Source organism: Caenorhabditis remanei, chromosome I, assembly GCF_010183535.1.
Source record: "Caenorhabditis remanei strain PX506 chromosome I, whole genome shotgun sequence".
In the NCBI taxonomy this organism is placed as follows: domain Eukaryota; kingdom Metazoa; phylum Nematoda; class Chromadorea; order Rhabditida; family Rhabditidae; genus Caenorhabditis; species Caenorhabditis remanei.
Genome location: NC_071328.1, coordinates 8,372,483 through 8,397,361, shown reverse-complemented (window position 1 = coordinate 8,397,361; position 24,879 = coordinate 8,372,483). Strand labels below are relative to the sequence as shown.

The 24,879-nt window shown below is 38.4% G+C and overlaps 11 protein-coding genes across 11 annotated transcripts; 5 read left to right on the top strand and 6 right to left on the bottom strand.

The window, feature by feature from the left end:
- Positions 1-1,528: 1,528 nt before the first annotated feature.
- On the bottom strand, positions 1,529-3,627 carry GCK72_001699 (uncharacterized protein; the record flags this gene model as incomplete). Its single annotated transcript, XM_003114883.2, has 10 exons — positions 1,529-1,618; positions 1,681-1,812; positions 1,864-2,071; positions 2,151-2,374; positions 2,421-2,610; positions 2,740-2,950; positions 3,003-3,118; positions 3,167-3,262; positions 3,310-3,530; positions 3,598-3,627. The coding sequence occupies 10 exons, from the start codon at positions 3,625-3,627 to the stop codon at positions 1,529-1,531; spliced, it is 1,518 nt and encodes a 505-aa protein (XP_003114931.2).
- A 999-nt stretch (positions 3,628-4,626) lies between these two features.
- Positions 4,627-5,733, bottom strand: GCK72_001698 (uncharacterized protein; the record flags this gene model as incomplete). The annotated part of the gene is made up of 4 exons (XM_003115084.2): positions 4,627-4,672; positions 5,029-5,171; positions 5,285-5,391; positions 5,709-5,733. 4 exons carry the CDS (start codon positions 5,731-5,733, stop codon positions 4,627-4,629), a joined length of 321 nt encoding a protein of 106 aa, XP_003115132.2.
- A 3,188-nt stretch (positions 5,734-8,921) lies between these two features.
- Positions 8,922-10,154, bottom strand: GCK72_001697 (uncharacterized protein; the record flags this gene model as incomplete). The annotated part of the gene is made up of 3 exons (XM_003114665.2): positions 8,922-9,022; positions 9,074-9,805; positions 9,854-10,154. 3 exons carry the CDS (start codon positions 10,152-10,154, stop codon positions 8,922-8,924), a joined length of 1,134 nt encoding a protein of 377 aa, XP_003114713.2.
- A 247-nt stretch (positions 10,155-10,401) lies between these two features.
- Positions 10,402-11,143, top strand: GCK72_001696 (uncharacterized protein; the record flags this gene model as incomplete). Its single annotated transcript, XM_003115069.2, has 4 exons — positions 10,402-10,460; positions 10,506-10,737; positions 10,787-10,980; positions 11,044-11,143. 4 exons carry the CDS (start codon positions 10,402-10,404, stop codon positions 11,141-11,143), a joined length of 585 nt encoding a protein of 194 aa, XP_003115117.2.
- A 188-nt stretch (positions 11,144-11,331) lies between these two features.
- GCK72_001695 (uncharacterized protein) lies at positions 11,332-12,160 on the bottom strand (the record flags this gene model as incomplete). Its single annotated transcript, XM_003114622.2, has 4 exons — positions 11,332-11,469; positions 11,602-11,728; positions 11,865-11,952; positions 12,085-12,160. 4 exons carry the CDS (start codon positions 12,158-12,160, stop codon positions 11,332-11,334), a joined length of 429 nt encoding a protein of 142 aa, XP_003114670.2.
- A 289-nt stretch (positions 12,161-12,449) lies between these two features.
- On the bottom strand, positions 12,450-13,635 carry GCK72_001694 (uncharacterized protein; the record flags this gene model as incomplete). Its single annotated transcript, XM_003115000.2, has 5 exons — positions 12,450-12,516; positions 12,627-12,913; positions 12,961-13,236; positions 13,287-13,366; positions 13,470-13,635. The coding sequence occupies 5 exons, from the start codon at positions 13,633-13,635 to the stop codon at positions 12,450-12,452; spliced, it is 876 nt and encodes a 291-aa protein (XP_003115048.2).
- Positions 13,636-13,921: 286 nt separating this feature from the next.
- On the bottom strand, positions 13,922-15,996 carry GCK72_001693 (uncharacterized protein; the record flags this gene model as incomplete). The annotated part of the gene is made up of 5 exons (XM_003114828.2): positions 13,922-14,027; positions 14,110-14,329; positions 14,428-15,117; positions 15,206-15,668; positions 15,769-15,996. The coding sequence occupies 5 exons, from the start codon at positions 15,994-15,996 to the stop codon at positions 13,922-13,924; spliced, it is 1,707 nt and encodes a 568-aa protein (XP_003114876.1).
- A 186-nt stretch (positions 15,997-16,182) lies between these two features.
- Positions 16,183-16,672, top strand: GCK72_001692 (uncharacterized protein; the record flags this gene model as incomplete). Its single annotated transcript, XM_053723081.1, has 2 exons — positions 16,183-16,443; positions 16,619-16,672. The coding sequence occupies 2 exons, from the start codon at positions 16,183-16,185 to the stop codon at positions 16,670-16,672; spliced, it is 315 nt and encodes a 104-aa protein (XP_053591726.1).
- Positions 16,673-17,534: 862 nt separating this feature from the next.
- Positions 17,535-18,790, top strand: GCK72_001691 (uncharacterized protein; the record flags this gene model as incomplete). The annotated part of the gene is made up of 3 exons (XM_003115067.2): positions 17,535-17,923; positions 17,973-18,077; positions 18,583-18,790. 3 exons carry the CDS (start codon positions 17,535-17,537, stop codon positions 18,788-18,790), a joined length of 702 nt encoding a protein of 233 aa, XP_003115115.1.
- Positions 18,791-19,149: 359 nt separating this feature from the next.
- On the top strand, positions 19,150-22,727 carry GCK72_001690 (uncharacterized protein; the record flags this gene model as incomplete). The annotated part of the gene is made up of 9 exons (XM_053723080.1): positions 19,150-19,226; positions 19,331-19,558; positions 19,634-19,932; positions 20,135-20,455; positions 20,789-20,891; positions 20,984-21,341; positions 21,448-21,639; positions 21,740-22,066; positions 22,461-22,727. The coding sequence occupies 9 exons, from the start codon at positions 19,150-19,152 to the stop codon at positions 22,725-22,727; spliced, it is 2,172 nt and encodes a 723-aa protein (XP_053591725.1).
- Positions 22,728-23,501: 774 nt separating this feature from the next.
- GCK72_001689 (uncharacterized protein) lies at positions 23,502-24,653 on the top strand (the record flags this gene model as incomplete). The annotated part of the gene is made up of 5 exons (XM_003114549.1): positions 23,502-23,615; positions 23,950-24,032; positions 24,295-24,421; positions 24,467-24,544; positions 24,591-24,653. 5 exons carry the CDS (start codon positions 23,502-23,504, stop codon positions 24,651-24,653), a joined length of 465 nt encoding a protein of 154 aa, XP_003114597.1.
- Between the last annotated feature and the right edge of the window lie 226 nt (positions 24,654-24,879).

Below are 24,879 nucleotides of genomic sequence, written 5' to 3'. Positions count from 1 at the left end.
GAGAACCAAGATGAATAAATGGGAGATCTAGCTTTCGAATAATATTGAGCTACTGACCTATCCTATTAAAATACGATGAAAAATTATCTCACCTAATTGACAAGGATCTAGATAAAAGTAGAGAATTGTATGAAATATCTATGGAGTTGACAAAAGGAAGACTCGTCGATAGAACAGGGACCTCTCAACAGATCGAGAAAAACCCAATTTTATGAATGAAAAGATCTGATCCACAGGAAATAAAAAATCCTTCCCGTCCAGAACTATTTCCTTTTTTCGAACGGAGAAAAAGGAGGAATCAATAGAATTTCCGAGGCAAAATAAAGAGAGAAAAGCGGGTGAGACAGAAAATGTCTGCTATTATGCCCTCTTCTTTAGCTCTCTGACTCGTCGTCATGTGAAAAGGACAGAATTGTTTTGGCTCCAGGAAAGCAGATATCGCAGAAAGCAGAAAGCAGAGACGAAATTCCAGTTGGAAAAGTGAATCAGCCGGAGCTTGTGTATCTGTGGAAGAGAGAAAAAAACGTTGACTACTGTTGCTACGGTAACGTCGTGAGAATCTGGAGTTGGGAGCTCACGCGTCGGGCAATGTAGGTCGGACGAAAATGATTCGATGAGTTTGAGAAAAAAAAAGAGATTTTCTCTAGAGTTTATTTATTTCCCTATCCGTCCAGGCCATCTTCACAAAAATGCGATTCTGAGGAAACTTTTATGAGTCTGGAAAGCACTGAAAACCGACACGACACCACTTGATATTGATTAGAAGAACCGATAAATCATTATCATGATCAGAAAGGTCAGAAACGGCGGAAACTAAAACCGAAACGACCATTTCGAGAGATTCACAAAGAATCGAAATGGATGAAGAAGAAGAAGAAGACGACGACGAAGAATGCGAAGGAGAAGAAAATGAAGAAAATGAGAGGGGAACGAGAGCACAGACTGCAAAGAACGGGGCGCCGAGAGAGAATGAGAGACGGAAAAGAACACCTTCTGCCCCCAAACCAACACTCTCTTCCAATTTCTCACGCTGTTTCTCTACAATATGTATATAATGTTTCGTTGCACCCTTCGATGTCTTGTATGAGATAGCTCTGTGAATAAATGGGAGCAAGGAAGACATACGACTTAAGAAAAAGCAAATGGGTGAAGGATCAGAATTCAATAAAAAAGTAAATATGTATGATAATTTAAGCATTTTTAATTTAAATTTCGAAAAATTTCAGAAAATTGTGTTACAATATGAGTACACATTTTTGAATCCGGGCCGGGCCGATTTTTGACAAGTCTGAAAAATACTATTCCAGGTCCAAAAGATAATTGCTTTGACTGAAATGTACAGTTGAAAATCAGATCTTGGTACTACTTCTTCCAAGTGATCTTACCAGAGCACAGCCGACATGTTGCTCTTTTGGTATGTATCTTTCAATATCAAATACAAATACTTTATTTTAAAATATCAGAAGTACAACGAGTGAACTCGTCTTCAGTGTATTCTTTCTTTTCCAAGTAGTTCACTTTTCTCTCACTATTTCTCTCTCGAGTAAGTGTATAAACACGATTTGACATCTTTTAAGTTAGGAATGTCAGTTGTTTCCTTCTCTTTAAAACCACCATCCTGAACAAGGAAATATTAAAGAATTGTATAAATTATGGCAGAAATGAATTCAGAAAACTCACAATGACAATATTAGATTCACATCTTGGTGATCTGATCATATGAAGTTTGAATGTCTTTTTTCCGAATGATTTAGATCTGAAAAAGTGATGGAACAAGTAGTTGTCGTTGACATTTCCAAAAGAGAATTCAATCTGAAAATTTAATGTTTTAGATATTCCAGCAACGTTTGGGCGTCTACCCACCAACTCATGATCATCATTTACAGACGCGGCATCTTTCAGAATAGTAAACTTGATTTTACTCATCAAATGGACATCTGGAAGTGGAACTGGTTCATTTGAATCCGGTGGAAGATAGAATCCTTCTTGAATGAAAAGATCCATTGTGTCTTCTGGTTTCATTTTTTTATATTCAGACATATCATGTTGGTCAGTCGCCCAGAAACGAATCCTGAAAATTTTCAGATTTTATAGGTCGAAAATCACTAGTATATCAATAGTCTAATACATAGAATGCTTAAATAACAAACCATTGACAATTGTTCATTTCAAACTCTAATTCCATCGTATATCTTTGTCCTGCTACATTAAGATTTGGTTGGAATACTTCATAAGTGGCAGTTGACACAAATGGAGAATGCTCATAAACTGGCTTTCTTGCTCCGAAGACACTAACTTTCTCGTAATTCGAACAATGTTGATTCGCATTTCCGAGTGTCGTCTGACTATGGATCATATTGTCGCCTTTCAAATACTGAAAAAATCAACTTTTGAGATGGAAATCAAGTTTGTAATCTCACATCTAACAAATCAACGTCTTTCTTTGAATGTCCAGTTGCTGCAAGAGTAACAGTTGGATAGAACTTGTCGGTTTTTTCCTGATTTGGTAGCCACTGAGGCCAGTTTTTTGTGATTTCGGGAGGCATGTTACTGTGGTGGAATATTGGGATAAACCCGTTGAGTCCTGGCTTGTTCACCTCGCACATTCGACTGAAAATATCCAATTTTTGAGTGGGATTGAGAGTAATATTCCGTTTTTCTAACGTAATGTTGGTAAGTTTCAAAGAACTTTGCTCCTCGACTTTCAAGAAAATTATGGAATATTCTACTCCCTCTCACCTATTCGTCAGAATCAACAAGTCATTTTTTTCGAGATTCCAGTCCAAGTTTTCAAAACTTTCTGGTTTTTTGAGCATTTCAATCCACTCTGTGTAGGACCTTGGATTCGCTTTCAATGCCTTCAATGTATAAACATTATCCGCTGTCTGTTGAAATTGAAGAGCACTTTCCACATAGAACTTTTCCACAATTTCAGAAATGTTGTCCTTTCCTGAAATGAATGCACTGTCAGTAGTCTACTTGAGATAAGGAATATCACTCACTGAATTTAATCAGTTGAATATGTGGATAGTACTTGAGGAACTTGTTATCGCAGTCAAATTCGTCAAACTGATTCATAGCATTATATGATTTCGATGTGACTGCACAGAGATAGATTCTGAAATTCCGAAAAATAAAACTGGGAAATGGTTCGTTCACTACTCACGCGTGACAGTACTTGGGAGGCCAGAAGTATACTCCGAAATTCTTTTCAGCCACATTAACGGACCAAATCGAGGCCCAGCCGGGACGTCCTTTATCGCTGAAAATCTCTCACGTGTTTCATCAGAATTCACATCTGAATCTTACTAATTCATCATCTGAGGCAGTGTATAGGATCCTCTCATTTCAGTGAGCGGCCCTTCAAAATTGTAGGATTCCAACTTAGTGGTCGGCGGTGGCGGTTGTTGAGGCACTGCAGTTGTCGATTCTCCAACTGCCGGTGGTACTGTGGGCTCTGTGGTGGGCGCTGGGGTCGATTCCTCGGAAGAAGTCCATGGAACAGAGACGAGGAGGAAGAGGATGATGAGCTGAAAACCACACCCTTTTTTACTGTATTTCTGAAAGTTCCACGTTGATTGATAAATAAAAACTAACCTTCCCGCTCGATTTGTGGGCCGTCTTCATTCTTTGACTTGGTTGCAATACGCTGTTTGCACGAAAGTTTCGTCGAATTTTCGGGAAAATAGATTCCGATTCAATTCACCGAAAACTGACAGCCAGAGGATTGGAAGTTTTTGAGTACTAATTTTTCCTTTATTGTTTTTGAATGACAAAAGATGGAGAACACGTGGAAAAGGTCAATAGGGGGTTCAAAAGTTCAAAGGTTAAATGCTCTATTTTTTAAATTTCTGTCATGAATTTTGTTTCTCTACTGATGGGAATTTCAGAACAATAATGTAATCAGAATTCTTTTAATTTCAGTTTGATGTGGTTTTGGACAAATGAAAATTTTGCTAACTGATCGGATCGTCACTATGCTTCTGTTAAACAAGCAAGAAAGCCAGAACCTTCTAACATTACAAGAAATGAACAATTCTAGTTTTTATCCATAGTGTTTTTAAATTTACTGTAAGAAGTGATGATCATCTGAACTATGCAGAAAAAATACGAAAAAGTAAAGAATCCCGATTGACCAGAAACTGGATGAATACTCTACTTCAGTTTCTAAATAATCTGAGAACATCCACGGTCACCTCATCTATTCTTCAAATTTGAATTTTTTTCAAATTCTAAGAGATTTTGTCTTATAAACGTTTCTGAAAACATTTAAAAAAAAATAAATCAACACAAAACAAATTCATTTCTTCCGGCGAAAAGAGATCCTTATGAAAAGAAAAAGAGAATAATTTCAAGAAAAAAGAGCAGATTGTATGTAAAATTCAAAAATATAGGGTTTTTTGGATAAATAAATGAAGATAATGCGCAATAGAGAACGAGGCGACAAAAAGACAAAAAGCACAAAAAAAGGACAGAAAGTGAGAAATTCAATCAAGGAGATAAATACATTTTTGCTTCGAAAAAGTGGTTGGGTGGTGGTGGTGATGGCATGGAATACAACAGGTGATGGTAACGGAAAATGGGAATTCAAGATTTCAAATTAAATTTGAATCTGTCAACAATGAATTATCTTCCCCAAAGTCCGTTGGCTCGTTGCCATTGAGCTGGTGATCTAAAAATAGGAAAAACTTTAAATTTATATTTTAGATGCTGCTAAAATTGCGAAAACTAAGAACTTAGGTGAAGCATAGTAGCGAATTTCATTCAAAAATAAAAGAAACTATGGAATTAGTACATTTTGGAAACTCTCGCAAATATTCTTCCAGCAAGAAACCGAGGATTTAAACTGCTTCTGAAACAATTGCATTCCTGAATGAATCTAACTAAAGGATTTTAAAATTGAAGGAATTCGGATGGAATGGAATCAGATGAGAAGGAGTATTACAGATGTCGTCAGATCTGTTCCCTCATAAATGTCTTCTTCGAACTGTGAAATTTCACGCAGAATTGAATAAAAGAGAAACGAACCTTTTGTACAACATTGCCACCTCATTAGTGTTTTCTCCGTTGCTGTCCATTGTGTAGTCGTCGTCAAATGAAGCGATTCCAGATGAACGTTTACCCCACAAGCTGTTCAGCTTGTTCCAGTTTTGAGGTGTTCGTTTGTCTTGCTGGAAGAAAGAAGTATTTGGAAAGCTCCCTCTATTCATGCTCTATTTTCAACAGCATTTATTCCGATTCTGAGTCGGAAATTCAGGACTTAGAATATCGTCAAAAAACTAACCGATGCTTCCTGAACCGACCGTTTACCCCACAATCCGTGGGCCTTGTTCCATCCCATGATACGGTCATCAGATGCCGTCAAACACACGGAGATGAGAACTGCCAAACCTGAAAGAAGATTCTCTTTTGAATGCAGAAAGTCAACTTCTTAAGATCCACAGTTCATAGATCAGTCTCCAAAATTGAATTTTTCAGTCCGGACATTACCCCAGCCCTATCTTTAACTATTTTTTGTTTCATAAAAGTCAAAAATCTAATTTTATCCCTCTACAAATATTCCCTGGAGTACGGTCATCCCTGTGACCATTGGTTTTTTAGTTGGTGGTCTGTGCGTCACATTCTCTTTTGAGAAGAGGAACAAACAATTTCGATTCATCATTTTTGGAGAATCCCCAATGGGAAGAAAGTGAAAAAGAACCACTTACCAACAATAAAATGTAAAAGTTGCATTTGTTTTGCTTTGGTGGACCCTGGAATTATGAGATATGGTTAGGATAGATGGATGGATACGTGAGGAGAAGTAAAGGAATTGAAAACCGATGAAAGAAAGGAAAAGGATTTCGAGCTAATAAGTTCTTACTGGTCCATCTCTTTCAGATTTTTTTGAAGAAGGCGTTCAGAAAGATATTGAAACAAGAAAAGTTTGGAATACGAAGTATTGAAAAGCTTGAACAGTTTTACTTGGAATTTGGACCAATAGAAAACGTCTAGATAATATAAATCTTCTTGAAAAGTTTTTAAGAATCATCTGTGTTTTCATACCAAAAAGTATATTTGGACACTTGGATGAATGGATAGATACCAGATAAAGAGAAATAAATATTTCATCAGACATATCCTCTGGAAAACTCAAAAATCATATTTGTATTTTGCAAGAAAAACCGATTTCATTAGAAACCAAAACATCCACAAAATGACCAGTGTTTCTGGTGTTTCGAAGTCTCTGGGGTGGAGGAATTAACTGGAATTAAGCCAAAAGAATTTCAGACATCAAGGCACACACGGCCGGTGGTCTTCTACTTTTTCATGATACCCAAGAGAGATTGGAAAACAAAAGGGGGGGGGGGGGGGGGGGGGAAAGAAACAAGAAAACAATCTGGAACACATGGATTGAATGAATGTGAGAAAATGGAATAGTACGATAATTGGTAGGGAAACAACATGGAGAAATTCAGAAGGAAATGACGTAGAAATTTCTAAATTTAGAATAGTAAAGTTGGAGAAGTATTAGAAAATAAAGTTCGATTTGTATGAATTTCGAATTCTAAGACGCACTACCATTCTTGGTTGGCGTTGAACTCTTCTTTAACAATGAAGTTGAATTTTTCAAATAATTTTTCCGAAAGTTTTTATCATGAGAATTTCACTTCTGCATTCAAAGTAGCGAAGCCATCATCTATTAGGAAGATACACATAAACAATCTTTTGTATTTTCCAAGCTATTCGGAAACAAAATCAAAGTCTCAAAATAACAATTTTTTAGAGGAAATCTGATTTTTCATATCGAAGTTTGCGGAACTCTAAACCAAATTGATGTTGAAACATTTTCATGCTTTCTAAAATTCCAAACTTGTTTCCAAATATTCCGATCGCACCGACCGAAGCAGAAAACACAGAACGTTACATTCCGAATATAAGAAAGGGTTAGAAAGTTCTAGAGAGACAAAGAGATTCAGATTTCAGAACATCAAGACGAGGTATTCGAAAAGCGGAAACTTGAAAGACCAAAACTGAAAACTCAAAAAAACAAGGACTTCCCAAAAATAAGTGTCAAAGTTCAAAACTGAACAAAAAGAATATTTAGGAGACTCTGAGTAAAGTATCACTCCACGAAAACTTATTAGTGGTGTCCGCTTTCTTCAGTACCCGTCGAAAATGAGCTAATGAGCCCTCGTCTCCAACAAGCCCCGCCCACTTTTTTTCTGTGCTCCCGTCCAGAATATATGTATACGTCAGGAGAATAAAGAGGGGGCACAAGTCGAAGATCTCTTGGGAACTCTCTGAGATGGAATATAGTGATATGAGTTGGAAAGAGAGATGGCTGAATTCAAAGGAAAAATGGAGATGGATGGGACGAAAAATCTAGATTTGCAAAGGTTGACATTATTTGACCTCTGGATTTTTGAAAATACAAGAGATCAGAAATTATTTAAGAAAGATTCTGGAAAAATTCCGTTCAATCCGGAATTTTAGTGGTTTTAGTAAAGGAATTAGGACTCGAAGTCTATTTTTGTGCAGAACCAGGAAAGGTCTTGAAGTCAAGGATACGCAGATGATAACGATTGGAAGAATGATTCAAAACACCTCATGGACGGAGAACAATACACGTGATACAAAAGTGGTTTGCGACACTAGATATGAAATTTTCTGAAAATGCATCTCAAAATGTAATTTTTCGCGATAAAGTCACATTTTCGACTATGATTCAAGATTAGAAGTAATTCTGAATGATCATCAAAAACATCGTCGGGCCTTGACAACTATGCAGATACCGGAAGTGGATACCTACAAAAGTACAATCATACGAGGGAACGAAATTTCGATAGACATTTGTTTCCTCGTCACTTCCGTCTTGTTCTAAGTCTCTTCTGAACTTCTTAGAAAATATTGAAAACAGAGTAATCTATATCCGACATGATAAACAATGAAAGAATCTGAAACCCTTTTTGAAACTCCAAGTATCTCCTTTCGAAACCACAGATGAATTCATTTCTCACACTCGCTCTCTTCTACGAGAGAAGAAAAACACGGATATGGAAACAAAGGAATTCATTAGGATTCGAAACCAGTTTTCATCCAGACATTTTTGGCTTTTTTTGTAAAAAAAAGAGAAAGAGGTAGAATTGGTAATCATCTTGTTTCCTGGTTTTCGAACACAGGAACAGACGAAAAATGTTTGTGAAAATAGGTGAATTCAGAGAAAACGTTTTCTGGAACGGAAAGTGTCGAAAAATACGAAAAAATATGAAGAAAATTCAATTGACTTTTGGCCACTTGGACCGTTGGAAATCACAAAAACCAGGTAGTAGAAAAGTTTCATCGCGTCTAGAATAGTTTGATCAGAGAAAGAGTTGATTAAAACACTTATTGCTGATTGGAAATATATCCAGAGATTAGAGTCAATTTCGAGCGAAACATCAAAACATAACATCGAGTATTTCGTGAGCACCACATGCTCCAGCTCATGTTGGACAAAATTTGTATTGCTGCATAACTTGACATTTGATACACATTATAGTTTCGAACTGATGGGTAGTGAAATCAAATCAGAAAAGCTGTTGGAAAAACGGCAAACCTCTATAAGAAAAGATTTGTCATTCATATCGGAAAGGAAATAAGAGTACAGCTATTTATCCGCCTTTTCCCTTGTTTTCCTAATTAACACCTTCTATCCATATTCCTCTCCAGTCTTCTATATTTCTGCCTCTTTTCCCTTTTCCCAACGCCTCCGTGTGAATCTGATCCTATTTCCGGTGGATTCTGATCCAACAGAAAACGAGACATGACTAAGATATATTTCAGATTTCCAGGATTCTGAGGGTCTGCTCCAAATAGATATTCAGCTCAATACTTAATACAAACATTTTATTTCTCTCAAAAAAGACAAGCTTGACTGAAACTGAGGATTCGGAGTCATTTTACTTCGGTGCAAAGTACGCCGACGTGGCTCCACCACCTCCGCCTCCACCTCCTCCAGCTCCCATGTACACGGATTGTCCTGGGATTCCACCACCGCCGCCTAAAGTTCATATTTTTAGATGTCTATGTGAGCCTGTGTGAACTCTCTCACCTCCTCCAGATCTGGCTCCACCGCCACCACCGGTTGGTGCTCCACCGACTCCGAAGTATGCCGATTGGGCTCCACCTCCTCCCATTGCTCCTCCACTGACTCCGAAGTAGGCAGATGTGGCTCCACCTCCACCACCTCCTCCAGAAGATGGCATTGGGGGTGCTGGCGCTCCACCGAATGCGGATTGCCCTCCTGCTCCTCCAACAGCAGTCATTGTTGACGATCCTCCCATTGGAGCACCTCCAACAGCCGTCATGGTTGAGGCTCCACGTGGAGCTCCGCCCACAGCAGTCATAGTCGATCCTCCACCCATTGGGGCTCCTCCAACAGCCGTCATCGTGCTACTTCCTCCCATTGGGGCTCCTCCGACAGCGGTCATTGTAGAAGCTCCTCGTGGTGCTCCACCGATAGCAGTCATCGTTGATTGTCCTCCCATTGGAGCTCCACCAACAGCCGTCATTGTACTGGACCCTCCCATTGGAGCTCCTCCTACTGCGGTCATTGTGCTTGAACCTCCCATTGGAGCGCCTCCAACGGCAGTCATGGTTGATGCTCCACGTGGAGCTCCGCCCACAGCAGTCATCGTTGATTGTCCTCCCATTGGTGCTCCTCCAACTGCTGTCATCGTGCTTGATCCTCCCATTGGGGCTCCTCCAACTGCCGTCATTGTTGAGGCTCCACGTGGAGCTCCACCAACAGCAGTCATTGTAGAACCACCGCCAGATGCGGCAGCTAGAAAAGAAAATTAGGTCATTGAAAAAAGAATTCATTCCAACTTACGTGGTGTGAAGTATGATCCTGAACTAGCTGGTGGTGGTGCTCCACCTCCTCCACCCATTGGTGCTGCTCCTCCGGCAGTTGGTGTTACAGAGAAGTAGGCAGATTGTGCTCCGCCTCCTCCAGCAGGTCCTCCAGCTCCAGCTCCCAAATAACACGAAACTCCTGGTGGTGGGGCTCCGCCACCTCCACCTCCTCCATTTGATTTAGGGGCTCCACCAGCCGGTCCTCCACCGACTCCAAAATATGCCGATTGTGCTCCAGCATTACCTCCACCAGCGACTCCGAAATAAGCAGACGTCATTTTCGATCGGGTTTTGACGAATATGATATGAGGGTTTCTGTGGGGAAACACTCTCCTTTTATTATCAGTCCACGTCATTTAGGCTACCCGGACAACTCAGAATTAGGATGAGAATGTCATCAGAAGGGCACGTTGATTCGCGTGATCAGAGACTATAAGGGATCGATTTGGTTAAAAAATCAATCATTCTTTCATTTGCTTCGTCTCGAAAGTACTCGATTCGCTCTCTTCTCGATAACCAATAATCATGTTCGGACGACTGAAGCAGAAGGTTAAGGAGAAGACTGGTCGTGCAAAGGCAACCAGGTAACAGAAGTGACTTCTACTGACTGATCACCCATTTCTTTCCAGTCTTCCTGTGGATGTCGACGAGTCGATGATCTACTTCAAAAACTTGTTGCCACGTCTGAAGGATCTTCATAAGCATATGACAGATCTAAATGATGTATACAAGTGGCAGAAGAAGGCTAATTTCCTTGCACCACTGGAGAACTACGCGCGTCTTGGAGACAAAGTGAATGTTCAACCATTCATTGAAGCTGTCAATGCAAGAATGTCTGCAGAGGGTGATTCTGCGAAAGGAGTAAGTATTTGGACATTGATGGATAGAGAGCACACTTGCATTATTTCAGGTTCAAAACGAATGTGAGAAATACAAGGCTTACTATTCAAATGATTGTCGACTTCATCAAGAACAGATCAACTATTTGAGCAAGACGCGTCTCGATATGGATAGTGCTGCAGATAAGTTCGCCAATGCTGAAACTGACGCCAACAAAATGAAGTTGGACACATGCACCAAGGAGTTCGAGACGGCTTGTACCAGGTAATCCCATCACGAAGACGTACTCTTTGAAACTTCTGTGAAATCTTGAAATTGTTCTTCCAGAATGCGTGAGCTGGCTGCCGGAATCAAGGAGATCGAGTCAAATCACTCTGCATGGCAAGACTCTTTGATGAAAGAAATGAAAGTGGCATTCCGTAAATGAAGAAGCAATGAATCACCATGCTACAGTATCTCATCTTGAACTAAATTATGGATATTTTGAGTGAAAATAAAGAGAATGAATAAATCTTTTGCTGAACTTGATTCGATTCAATTTATATAGTAACAATAAGAATGACAAAAACTATAAATGTAACTAGAAACTACAAAACAAAACAGCTTTCAATGAAATCAATCAATATTTTTATTTCCTTTTGCCATCGGTCGTCTTCCAATTTCCTCTGCTTCTTTTCTTTTTCTCGCCTCCTGCTCTCGTTTGTAGATGGTTTCCACGTTTTCGGTTTCTTTCAAAAGTGCCACGATCTTTTTCTAAAAATTCAGATTTTAAAAGAGCTACTCTAATTTTTGAGACTTTCTCACACAGTCAGAAAATGCCAATTTTTTCAAAATCATTGAAAACTGCCGTAGTTTTTTAGTACAACCACTATTTACAACACTTACAGCAAGTCGAATTTGGTCGAGTTTGTAATCGAGTTGCTTCCGAGACGTCACATGCACTGTACGCCCATCTTTGAATGAGAAATCCGGCGATTGTTCAAAGACATGTCGATGAGGAGCTGTGTATACTCTGAAATAAACAGAAGTTTATACGTATTCATGAATGCCTGTTTGTCGAAGAACAGCAGACGGCTATCTGCTTCTTTTTCATTGATTCCGATATCTCTGTGATTCCGATATGCTATCAGATTCCTAATAAAACTTACGGTGCTCTCCAACTTTGTACTCTTCCCTTTTTCGCTTCAGATGGTTTTCGGGCGACCAATGCTTCTGCTTGATCTTTGATCGGGTCGTCTGAAAAATTTAGAATAAACTTGGTTGGAAACTAAAGCTTGTCTAACGCAGAAGAAAAATGAAAAGTTCCGGCTGAAAATGACAAGATTCGAACAGTGAATCGAGCCAATCGACTTCTACTTCGAAACTTACGGAATTCAGCAGCAGACGAAAAAGCTGCAGAGCGTGAAATGCGAAGAGAAGACAGTGGAATTCGTGCAGAGAGCATCTGAAAATAAGAAGCGGTTTATCACTCATTTTGACTAATGGTTTTGGAAAGACAGTGTAGATATAAAAAGGTCAAGCTGGACCTCTAAAAAAAGAAAAGCGCGAGAAAGAATGATGATAATTTTATTTGAAACATTTCAATATGCCCCGAATACTGACAAAAACTATGAAAACCCTGATTCAAGAACCCAAAAAAATAACAATTCGAATGAAAGACAAACTGCGACAAGATAGTAAACTAGATCAATTGATAGAACGGCAGAGAGCATCTGCTGAATGGCATTTGAAAATTATTGATGCTGAAAATGATATCGGGTTTGCACGATTCCTTGTTTTGCGAGTTGAGTGTTAGTCGCTCTGAAAACATGAAAAGATTTTCCAACAATACCTTTAGTAAGCCTTTGAATATCAATTAGAGTATTTATCTTTTCTGCTTAACTCGACCGTTGCAGTGTTTGAAAATATACCTTGCTAATGTTAATTGTTGTTGTAATTTTCGTTTTTCGGCCGTTGCTTCTTTTTGTTTCAACTTCGCTTCCGAATATACCAAATTGATCGATTCTAGACGTCGATGCGACAACTCAAATGTCTTTTTCATCTCATCATTCGCTTTTTTCAATTGTGATATCTCTTTTTGTATCCGTTTCATGACTTGTGATTCTTCCATTATTGACTCCATATCTTCTGATGTCAAAGCTGCATGAGTTCGTTTTATTACACGTTTTCCATTACGACAAACTGATTCCGAGTACGTCTGAAAAATAAATTATTGAGAAAGTGGTGGAAATTATCAAAACGGACTGTTTGAAATGAAACTGGACTATAAACCGGCATCGATCTGTTTCTCTCATTTGTTTTTTGAATAATGAAAGTATTTCCAGAATTCGGTATTCCTCTTTGATGCATCGTGAATGACGTGGCGGAAGATGTGGATTGAAAAGAGGATGGATCTGGAGCAGAAGAGGTAGATGGAATAGATGATGAGCTCGGATCAGTATCCTCCACGTACTGTACGTCAATGTCTTCATCTTCTGCCTCATTATGAGAAGTGTTTATTTGGTGAATTTGAGCAGTGTCCTGTGAAATTCCATTATTCTTTGTACTTTCGCAAATGTTTAAAAACGAACCTCATCGAACAGATAAACTTCATTCGGGTCGGTGTCATCTGCTTCATATTGATAATCATAGTCCCCAGTTTCGGGCGGTTCTGAATTTCGAAACTCTTTTTGTTCTAACAAAACAAGGTTTTGATTGAAAAAACCAGGATTTTTCAAGAAAAGATTTCATTCAAAAACTATCAATGTCCGTACCATGTCTCTCTACATAATGATCCACAAGTATTGTTCCTTGTTGATCTTCATCTACATATTCTACATCTTCAAAGGTATCGATTTCCACTTCACAAGCCACTACTTGTTCATCGAATGTTATTAATTCTGGAGGTTGAGCTGTGGCGTCGTCTGCGTTAAACGCCATCTCAAATTTGTATGTTCATTTCATTTGTTTATCTTTTCAGAAGTAAATAGAAATTTCGGTCAGAACCTGTTAAGTATTACCAGAACTTGAACTTCCATATTACAAATGGGTTTACAATAACTTTATTAGAATCACTTTGACTGTTGAAAGTTGTTAAATAAGAATAAAAACGAGATACAGAATAAATAGAGAAAACAGATAATATGAACACAGAGAGCATCAAGAGAACTGGAACAAGGGTGAAACTCGCTAGAAAGTGACAGAATTTAAAAAAAAAATAGAGCAGTCAATTCCACATTTTGATGAGTCCATCCCATCCAGCAGTAATCATTCGACTCTTCTCATGCGGATGCCACAGTGCAGCAATACACGTGCTGTCATGTGCCTTCCATCTGGAAAACATTTTTTTTTAGAATGGCGTCAGATATGACATTCAAAGATTTCTTTTCTATATTATCAAACAAATTAGCTTACTTTCCAACAATTTTATGTGTTCTCCAATCCCAGATGAATAATTTTCCATCAGCATCACCAGAAATAAGGAAACTTTGATCAGGAGAGAAATCAATGTTGCATGCATATCCGGCTGCGTTGTGTCCGCGAAAAGCCTTCTTTTTCGAGAATCGAAGCTTGTCGTCGACTAGTTGGAAAAGAACTATACGGTTATCCATACATTGTCCGACCACCCATTTGTCTGTAAATAAATACTAGTACTTAAAATCGTTAAAAAATATGGAAAATCAAATTAAAAAAAAGCAACGGCATTTTTCAAATAAGATGAACATTTCTCACCATTTGGACTCTTGGTCATCGTTGGAATAGCATGTAGACCAACATTTTGAATGAGTTTCGTATCTACTGGAATCTCCCATTCCCAAATCCTGACAGATTTGTCATCAGAAGTCGATGCGAATCGTCGATTTTTATCAAAGAATGTAATCGAGTTTACAGCCTGAAGATGCCGATCGTATTCTTGAACAATTTCTCCAGATCGGGAGTCCCATTGAATGATTTTCTTGTTTTGCATTCCAACCAAGAACATATGATTCTTGTCTTCATCTGGATGATATTTCAAACAATACGGGACATGTCCAGTATGGAATCTTTGTTTAACTTGTCCTGTTTCAGTATCCCACAACTTCACATATCGATCGAATGAAGCTGATAAGAATTCAGTTCCCTCGTTATTGAATGCAACTTCTCTGACTGGAAGTTTATGTCCAGAATAAGTTCGCACCGTTCGTTGACGATCATAAACCTCCCACAACTTGATTTTTGTATCCATTGAACAGGAAAGGAATAGATGAGCACTTTTTGGGAACCATTGAAGGAAATTGACACCTTTGTTGTGGCCACGATAGGTATGAATGAGTTTTTTAGGAACAAAGCATCGTTCCGGAACGTAGTCTTCTCGAAGATTGACTCCTGTGAAACTAGGTGGAACCAGGAATGAGCGACCTTGGTAGTCTTCAGCTTCTTTGACTGAAAAGATAGATGATGTCTGAGGTGAGAGGAAATATGACAATTGGTGTTTAATACTCCAGATAAAATACTAATACATTACACTTACGATGAAGAGTTGAGCTTTCTTCAGCCATTTGTTCACTGTCTTCTTTTTCTTTCTTGAATCTTCTACTTTTTTCTTGTCGCTTCTTAACAATTTCATCCATTTGTTTCTGAAGTTCTGGAGATGGCTTTGCCACAGTCTTCTCATCTGCAAATCGACTCCATGGTCCTGTGTACCCGTCGACGTCAGCTGAATCATCATTTCTCACTCGTTTTCTCTTTTCACCACCAGTCTTCTTTGATTCAAACAGTGATACTCCTTTCTCGGTTTCTGCTTTTTTGACATCACCAACAAACTGTGAAGTTCCAGTTTCTGCAGTTGGATTCTGGGCGTATCCAAGAGTATCAAAACTCCGGATTTGACGATTGAAATGGAATTCATTCAAATGAGCGGGCTCGACGAATCCAGTTAAAGTATTTTTTTGAGAACGTTGTTGCTCTGATTTGAAGGGATTTACTGGTCCAGACTGAAATATTGTTTTCATGGAATGATTAAACCCAAAAAAATTTTTTTCAAAACTTTTCTATTGAAGTTTTCCATGTGTCCAAAAATTGTTTTAAACAAACCTCGGATTTGAACAGCTGTTCGAATTTCGGATTCGATTTGATCTCTTTTGTCTTCGGATCCACAATTGCTACTTCTTTGATTACACTTTTTGACTGAACATCTGGAGCCATTACAATTGCTCTATCCGTTCCAAGTGTTACTGATTTTCCTTTGGAAATCTCTTGCATGATAACATCGTCCTCTGATTGTTCACTGTCACTTTCGCCATACGCTCGTAGCGCGTCCATGGCTGTGCGGTGGGAGCCTGAAACTAATAAAGTTCTCGATTAGAAGCATGAGTAAAACGTTTTCATCGAAAAGAACGCAGATTCCGTTTAAAAGTTTCACGTTTTCAGAAGGTATTTAAATGGTGAAAATCGAAAGAAAACATTTTCAGAATTAAAAAAAAACAGTGAATTCATTTCTGGTTCAAAATGGACAAATATCAAGTTTATCACTATTACAAGCACCATGAGCCAATGAACATGCATCTCTACTGGACCTACTCTCTGCTGGCAATAATTTTTGTCTGCTCATCGGCCATTCCCCTTTATCTACAATACTCCGCATCTGGAGATATGCCAACAGTAGCAGCGATAAGTGAGAATGAGGTTCAATGGCATTTGGAGCAGGAAATAGCTCAGATAAAAGCAAAAACTAGAAGAAGAAGAAAGAAAAAGAAGAAGGGAGGATCGGTATAAGAATTTTTATTTATTGATTGAATATGAAGAAAAACGTGACACATTTTCAGATTTCTACGGAGGAAGATTGATTCGGGAGACAGATAAATGTTATTGAACTAATTTTAACTGTTCAGAACTAGAATATATCAATCATGAATAAAGAAAATTATATTTTCTTTTGTTTTAGATATCAATTTTAGTAAAAGACACCCGCGTAGCCTCGAAAATTGACAGCAGATAATTTTGTCTGATTTACATGATTCACGATTATCACTTTTTTCAACAAGTTAATTTTATGTCAAGAATGTAATAAAACAGCATAAAAACGATGGAAAACAGTCAATTTCTGCCAAAAAATGAAAGGAAAAATGTGATTCGAAACTTCTTGGCAATAGGGCGCAATTGCACACACCCAGAAAAATATTTTTTCCACCATTTTTTATTCTTTTTTTTTCGATGCTTTGTCGATAATTTTCCCCCTTCCTAGAGTAAAAAATACGCATAAAATTTTAAAATTATGTTGTAAACTAATTTGACTCAAAACATCGAAAGAAAAAACGAAGGAGCGTAGGTTTTTTTGCATTTTTTAATATAATTCAAAGTCGAATTGACTAGCGTACTAGAGGAATATGTACAGGACAAATTTTTGAATAGATTTTCCTACGAATGATTTGTGATTGTCAGGCCTAAACATATGATTCTCTACAAAGAAGTATTTCCTTTCATTTTTCTGAGTTGACACGCAGATTTTCCCACGACACTATACAAATGCATTTCTTTAAATTTCGCTTCGTTTTTGTAACCTTTTATCAACTCAGGACTCTTTTCCAAAATGTTCTTCTAATCAATAAAATGCTGTTTTCTGTCCGAGAAGCCGAGTAGAAAACAAACGTCATGAGACCAGCGTGATTCATCATAGCGTACCAGAAAAGTTTTTGTTTATAAAACGCCATATCGTCCCCTCATTTGTCTATTTTTCCGAAATTCGCATCATTCTCCGCTGTCGTTTTTTCTTCTAACATTCACAACCTTTTATCATAAGAGCATAACAAATTCGTTTTTCATTATTCAAAATCGTAATATATCATCTTATTTTTCAGACAATGACTGACACAGAGGCGCCTTCTCCTTTCTGCATCAAGCTGGTAGCTACACAGATGAAAAAATTGTCTACCGAAAAGCCAGCTATCAAAATTATCACTGAAATCACTGACAATAACGATGAGAATTCGCCTGCCACCAATTCTCCGGAAGATGTCGAACTTTTGACATTTGTTGAAGTATACGAGGAATTGTGCAAGTTCATCAAGATGCTCGGAAAGATTTTCGAGTTCGTTGAAAAAGATGTTCGTGAAAAAATTGATCTTTTGAAAGAGCTGCATGAATCGAATCCAGAGGGATATAAGACAGTGATCACTATGGTTCATAGTGAAAAACCAATTGATAAGAAGGAGAAGGAGAGCGGAGCAATTGCCATTTTGCATTTGAATCGGTAGCGAAAATCTGTACATCTCATAAAACTAAATACTTCTGTGTTTCAGTGCTCTGGAATTCATCGTTGAATTCATGTATGCCGCGGTGGCGGCGAGCAACGAGGATAGTATTCCGAAGATCTGCAAGGAGTGTTACGATGGAACACTGGCAAAGTACGTTTATCAAGTTCAAAATTCGCTATCAAAATAAAGGTCGTAAGTTGATCCTCAAATCAAAAAAAAAGTCTTGGATTTACAACTCGCACTCCAATTTCACTATCCCGGTATCACCGGACTGCGTTTCTTTTTAGAGCCGTCATCCTCCCCAAGCTCCGCCCCTTATGCACATAAAATATAGAGGACGACGGAACCCGGGAGAGGTCGGCCGCTTGCCAGGACACCCCTATATAAACAAGTCGTGTTTCTTTGAGTCTTGTTCTTCCGAGAACATATACTAAAATTGGAACAATACAGAGAAGATTAGCATGGCCCCTGCGCAAGGATGACACGCAAATTCGTGAAGCGTTCCAAATTTTTTGTGTATTTTTCAGTATCTTTCTGAAAAGACGCCCCTATAATGTTTCATCCATCAAACAAAGGGTTTCACTTTTTAAATTTCAAATATTGAAACAGTTTTCTTTGACAACAACCTCTTATTAACTTGGTGACCTCATTGCAGACATCATCCATGGATTATCCGTACTGCTGTGAAAGTCGCCGTCTACACTCTTCCATCTCGTGAGAGAATGCTTGAGTATATTCGTGGATCGGCTCCAGACGAGTCAATGATTCGTGGTCATATCGATGATGTCGTTCAACATGGAAAATTGGTTCATGCGAGAATTAATACGATTTACACAATTCATGAGCTTCACAAGATTGCTTAGAATTCTGGAAATCACTGTACTCGAAAAGTGAAAATTCTCTTCTTATTCGTATCATATACCTTTATTCACAAGTAATGCATCACCATGTCGATATGTATTTATTTTATGTACTCCCTCTCTTTTCACTGTGACTTTAATCATTTCTGACCGTTCTTTAACTTCTTTCAATCAGCATAATTGTGCCTTTTCCTTGCATCCTGTAACAAGTATTACTTGCCTTAAAAATTCATTCACGCATTTCAAAACAAATAAATGTATGAGATTTATTGTTAACTTTCTAGCGATTATCAAGGTTTTTAGCCCTTATATTTCTTCTTTTCACTAATTTTGATTAAGTTGATGAACCAAAATCCTTGCAGATGGAACATCCGGAAAATATCGAAGTGACGCTTGTCGGTCAACCGTATTCGAATCTTGTGATTTCGCCCAACAACAGGTGAATAATTATTATATTTCATGCCAAAAATCGTTCTATTTTCAAAATATTTTTTCACATTTTAGCACTAAACTCCTATAATTGACCAACATTTGTACTTTCAGAATTCTTGCGGCCACTACCGGTACCTCATGTGAAGTTCTCTATTCTGATAAAAAAGGAAATGCTGCACGACGTGTTATCAAGCACGATTCCGATGTAATTGCTGTCTTTTTCCATACGAATGAACGTCTAGTTACTGTTACTGAAAATGGAGAAGTCACTGAATATGAAGCACAAGAGAGAAGTTTTGAAAAGCTGGTCTCGAGAAGAGTCACCGCGTTCCCTGTTGTGTAAGTTTTGGTTTCTGTGCTGAAAAATCTTTCTCTGGTGAAAGACTCATTAACTCATTCTTCCTTATTTTTTAGCTGTGCGTTCGCTCAGAAACCTCAATTGGACGAAGAAAAAGAGCTGGAAATTTGGCTTGTCGTTAAGAAAAGTTCGGCAAAATGTCAGAAGTTCTACGATGTCTGTGTCACTGGTGCAAATGGTTCGGTTGAGAAAGTGCTGGAAATTCCGGCGAATCTCCGAAAAGAACAAATTGCTATTTCGGATAGAGTCATCTCGTATTGCCAGGGATTGGAAGTGAATTCAATTATTCTGAAAGATGACGATTATTCGGTTGTGAAAGAGACAAAATACACGTCGAAGAATGGAGGAGGGCATGGTAAGTGATCTAGCGTCACTCAGCGAGTTTTAATATAAAGAGAAACCTAAATATCAGGCTGATATTATCAGCATTAAATACGGAGAGATTCATACATATGCTTAACTGAAATATACACAGAATTGTATCTCTCATCCCATTCGTCTAAATTCACCCGTGCCAATTCGATTAAATCAAGACATTCCTCAGTTTTTAATTTCAGATGACGAACATATTCACGAGATTGAACGTCTGGCGGTCAACGGAAACTTCCTTGTCGCCTCAATTAGCGATGGACGTGTTCTTCAATGGTCCAATCTAAAGACGGCCGGAGTTTCGGACACCCATCACCGTATTCATTGGCATAAAGTTGGGAGTCATGTTGCTGTTACTCAATTTGGAAATGTTTTGTCGGCTGGTGCTGAATGTGTACTTGCTCGCCATTCAAAAGGACAAAAAGAGCCAACTCTGCTGCCACGGTTGGCTGCTCCAGTCACTGGACTTGTTCTTTCCGATGATTCGTCTACTTGTGCACTTATTATGGGTAAGCAGTTAAAAAATTTGTGATAAAATGGAACACAAAAATTGTTTCAGAAACAGTTTTTGTGTATACTCAATGACCGAACATTATATGTCGCAAATACTGTATGATGTGATGATATTGAGTTACACGCACTGTTTGTCCTTCTTCTCTGTTTAGTTTTGACTAGATACTTGTTCGTGAGAAACAGTGATCCTTGGTTATCAAGTGATCTTCTACTCTTTTCTCGGGATATACCATCCCTCAAAATTCAACACTCAAGAAAACTATTCAAACTGGGAAAATAAATTTTAAAAAAGAGGTTCAACAACAAGTGAACGTTTGAAATTTTTCCAGAAGACAACTCGATTCACACCGTCCTTCTTTCAACAATGGCTATCAAATCATCACTTTCAACACTCGAATATTGTCCGAGATCGCTGAACACTGTATTCTGCAGGTTTGTGATTAATTTACTAAAAAGTGTACTATTTTTCGATCTTTTATAGAGTATCGGAAGCGATAGAATCCCATATGAAACATATTTTTCAGTGATCCACTTCGTCCCAAAGATGTTGCTATGAATGGTAAGCCGGGTACCATTCAATGGTTTGACCCAGTCACCGTGACAACTCAATCCAAAATGCTCGTCACACTCGAAAATTCAATTGATGGAGACATGACTTCTCGAGGAATTCGATCAGCTTTTCGTGATGTTCTCACGGTTTCATTCACACCCACACTGGCAGCTACAATTGAAAAGTTCATTAACTATGACGGAGAGAACCATCTTAGATTCTGGCAACGTATTGGAAACGCGACAAAGACGAAGTTGGTAGCAAGCATTGCCGTACCGAAAGATGTCGTTTTTGTGGCAACTTGCCAGACGAGCGCTGCTTCGAATTTTGTGGTAAGAGGACTGATTTCGCCTTCAAGTGCACGAAACTTGCATATCAATTAAATGAGATACTGGCAGAGACAGGTTCGATTCTTTCTATTACATACGATTGTTTCAGAACACAATTGTCACTGCTTCTACGAGTGGAACGATCAGCGTCTGGGATTACAGCGAAAAAGAAGTTCGGGAAGATTTAGAACGTAGTCGAAACTGGCAAGAAGCAGAGATCCGTTCCATTTCCAATATTCAAACCGATGGAAAATTTGTTAGCGCTCACGGGCAACACGCTGTTCTTTGGAATGTTAAAAATGTAAGAAAGAATGGTCTTTTTTTGTGTTTATTTCATTTGATTCTCAAGATCAATTATTTTTTCTATTTTTCAGTTTAAATTCCAATTATCTCTATTTCAGATGAAAATAATCGACGTTTTGAGCTGTGAAGACGATATTCAGAAAGTTGCATTTGCTGCGGACGGACGACATCTAATTGTCTCGACTAAGAAAGGAGTCGTCTGCTGGGATACTCTCTGCCTTCTTGTCGTTTGGCGTATTCAACAATCCGTTGGAATCCTCGTCAACTCTGTCGGTTGTTTTGCTATTGATAGTACACAAGTAATGAGATTCGATGCGGAAAACGGTCGTGTTCTGGAAACGATGCAATTCTCGGCGCCTGTTGACGAGCTAATTGTCATTGAGCAAAGAAAAGCGACACTTGTTTATGTGGCCAAAACGGCGAAGGTATGAAAGATGAAAAACAAGTAAATTAAGAAGTGAGATGATTTTATGAGTCTACACGAACGTTTGTAACAGAAAATCGCTCGAACCCTTTTTGATTTTTCTGTCTATAAATGATGCGAAATAAGAAATATGGAGACAAGACGACATTATCGGGCCGTACGCTTTCATAAACGATACAAGGGTCGGTCGGGTAGTGTTCTTCTCTTTCGCAACTTGAACGAGGAACGGTGTGAGCGTTCGTGGTCAGCATGGATGCCTTCCAAGCATTTGACAGGGGTTCAAGACTTATTGTCTGTGAGTTCATCTGGAGAAGTGAAAACAGTTTCAACATCATAAGTAACTAGTCAGATCAGAGACCTCCGGTTGCAATGCAATTTAATGTTAATTATTTCAGGGAATCCTCTGTAACCGTCCGGCACTTATTAAAAGCAGTGGAAAAGGATCAGAAACAATCGATCTAAAGACTCCATTCAATCAACTAGCTCGTATATCTTCTTCTACTTCGAAGTCCACATCATCATCTGATCAACAATTCGTTCGCCAACCACGTCCGGAAGCAGCGCGTCTATTTTCAGGACCCGTCCATCAACTGCCTCCAATCTCGTTTATCGCTCCACTGTTTATTGAAAAATCTTTACTTCCACCTCCTCCTCGACCATGATTCTGATTCGATCTTAGCCTTCTGAGTCATCTTTTTTGTTGTTTTATTGTTTTCTCTTCTTTATATTTTCCTCCTATTGTTACCACACATTGTTATTTTTCTCTTTTTCATTTTTTTCTTGTTCGCCTCCATGTTGTTGATTTTTTTATTCTTCAGCTTATGAACCATTTTTATAGCAGTTCTTCAATCGTATTACGTTTTTTTAGGTGAACTCCGAGCTTTAAACAGCCTTGTTCACTGCTTACGAATATCATTGCCGGAATTCAACCCTTGTTGGGGGATTTTCTCAAGATTTGTGAGAGCTCACAGTTCGTCTCAAAAGTTGCAAACCGTTGAGCCACAGGAGCAGCGAAAAGTCAATAGGTCAATAATACAGGTTTTGTGTTGTGTTTTTCTATTTCCATTTTCTCTCAAGTGTCAATTCTCTCTCTTATTTTCTTTCCCTAAAAAAAGAGCGAGACGTTCTGGAATGTTCTGTGCTCTAGCTCTAGTTTCGAAATCCATATCCCCCTAGTCACTGGCTCCGCCCATTTCGGGCGGGATGACTCGTCCACCCACACGCGCAAAAATCAACACTAACCTAATGGAAATAGTATAGTAAAGACTAGGAGACGCAGAGAAAAGAAACGGAATATAAAGCTCAGTGAGCACATCCGAGATCTGAGCAACAAGACATACAAATATTCAATTTTAGATTCTCAATTTTCATTTTGTCAATAAAATTAGTGTCGTTTACTTCTCGAAGTTCACATTTCAGCATCTCAAAACTTCAAAATGTCTCAAAGTTATCATCGCCCAAGACCAGCTGGAATGGCCGGAGCCATTTTGGATAAGCAAGCGAATAAGTTCAATGATGTGGAAGCTGGATATTTGTTGGAATGGATCAAGGTAAATGATTTGGAAATAATGGCTCGCAGTTTTCAGTCTTATCTTTTTGTTGGTACTCTTTTTACTTTTCTTCGATTATTTTTTTCCCATTTTGAAAGGAATCTGAATGAGTAGCAGGGTCTCAATCTAGACAGGAGCTTATTGTTTCTGGGAAACCATGTAAAATCACCATCTCAATGAAAACATAACTCTCTGTTTGTGAAATTTTCAGTGAGGATTTCCAAAATCTACTGTAGATGTCCTCTAGTCTCACTTCTCCTCGATCTAGAAAATACAAATGATATCACTCTTCAAATTTCTAAATCAACACCCCCAATCAATTCTCTATTTGCAGGATCTGACAAAAGAGGAATTCGACTGCGAACCGTCTCGCGACAACTTTCGTGAGCAACTAAAAGACGGCTCAAGACTGTGCAAGTGAGTGTGTTTCCTTTTGTTTGTTGGTGATGGGAGATAACGAAAAATGGGATGAATAAGTCAATAGATATGGGGAAGAAGAAGAAGAATGGGCGAGAGAAAACGAACGTTTTTTTGAGAAACTGTTGTTGATATTTTGATGTTTCGGGAAAAAGATTCTAGAAGAAAAGATATGACACGTAGCAGAAAAAGTTGGAATTTTTGAGCAGAATTTCCCCAATAGTTGGTTTACAAACAGACACACCGAAAGACATTTTTCCAGATTGGTGAACGCTATCAAAGAGGGAAGTGTCAAGAAAATCATGAAGCCAATCTCCAATTTCAACTGTCTCGAGAATATCAACCAATTCACAAATGCAGCCAGAAAGTTGGGAGTCAAGGACGAGGAGGTTCGTCTTTTTTAAATTTCTATTTTCAATTTCATCAGTTTTCAGACATTCCAATCGGTGGATTTGTTCGATGGACGCGACTTGTTCTCAGTTACTGTGACCCTTCAAAGTTTGGCTAGAAAGGTAAGGAGGCTACTTTACAGGTGATTCAGATATGTATTACTTTCAGGTCGAAAAACTTGGAATCGCTCCACCAAAACAAGTGTCCAAAGATCAAATTGTCAACATGTAAATGGAGAGTCAATTCCCGGAGTATAACTTTTTTTCATTTAATTTTCCAATTTTCCCTTGTGATTTTATTCACTTTCTGCTGCCCTTCTTTTCTCAAGTAACGTTTTTTGAAATATTAAAACTATAAATGGAGTAATAAATGTTATTTATTATCTTTTCAAAATATAGTGAAATTTTCGCCAGGTCTCCATGGTTAAGGATCCTCACAGGTACACCGTCTTCGAAAC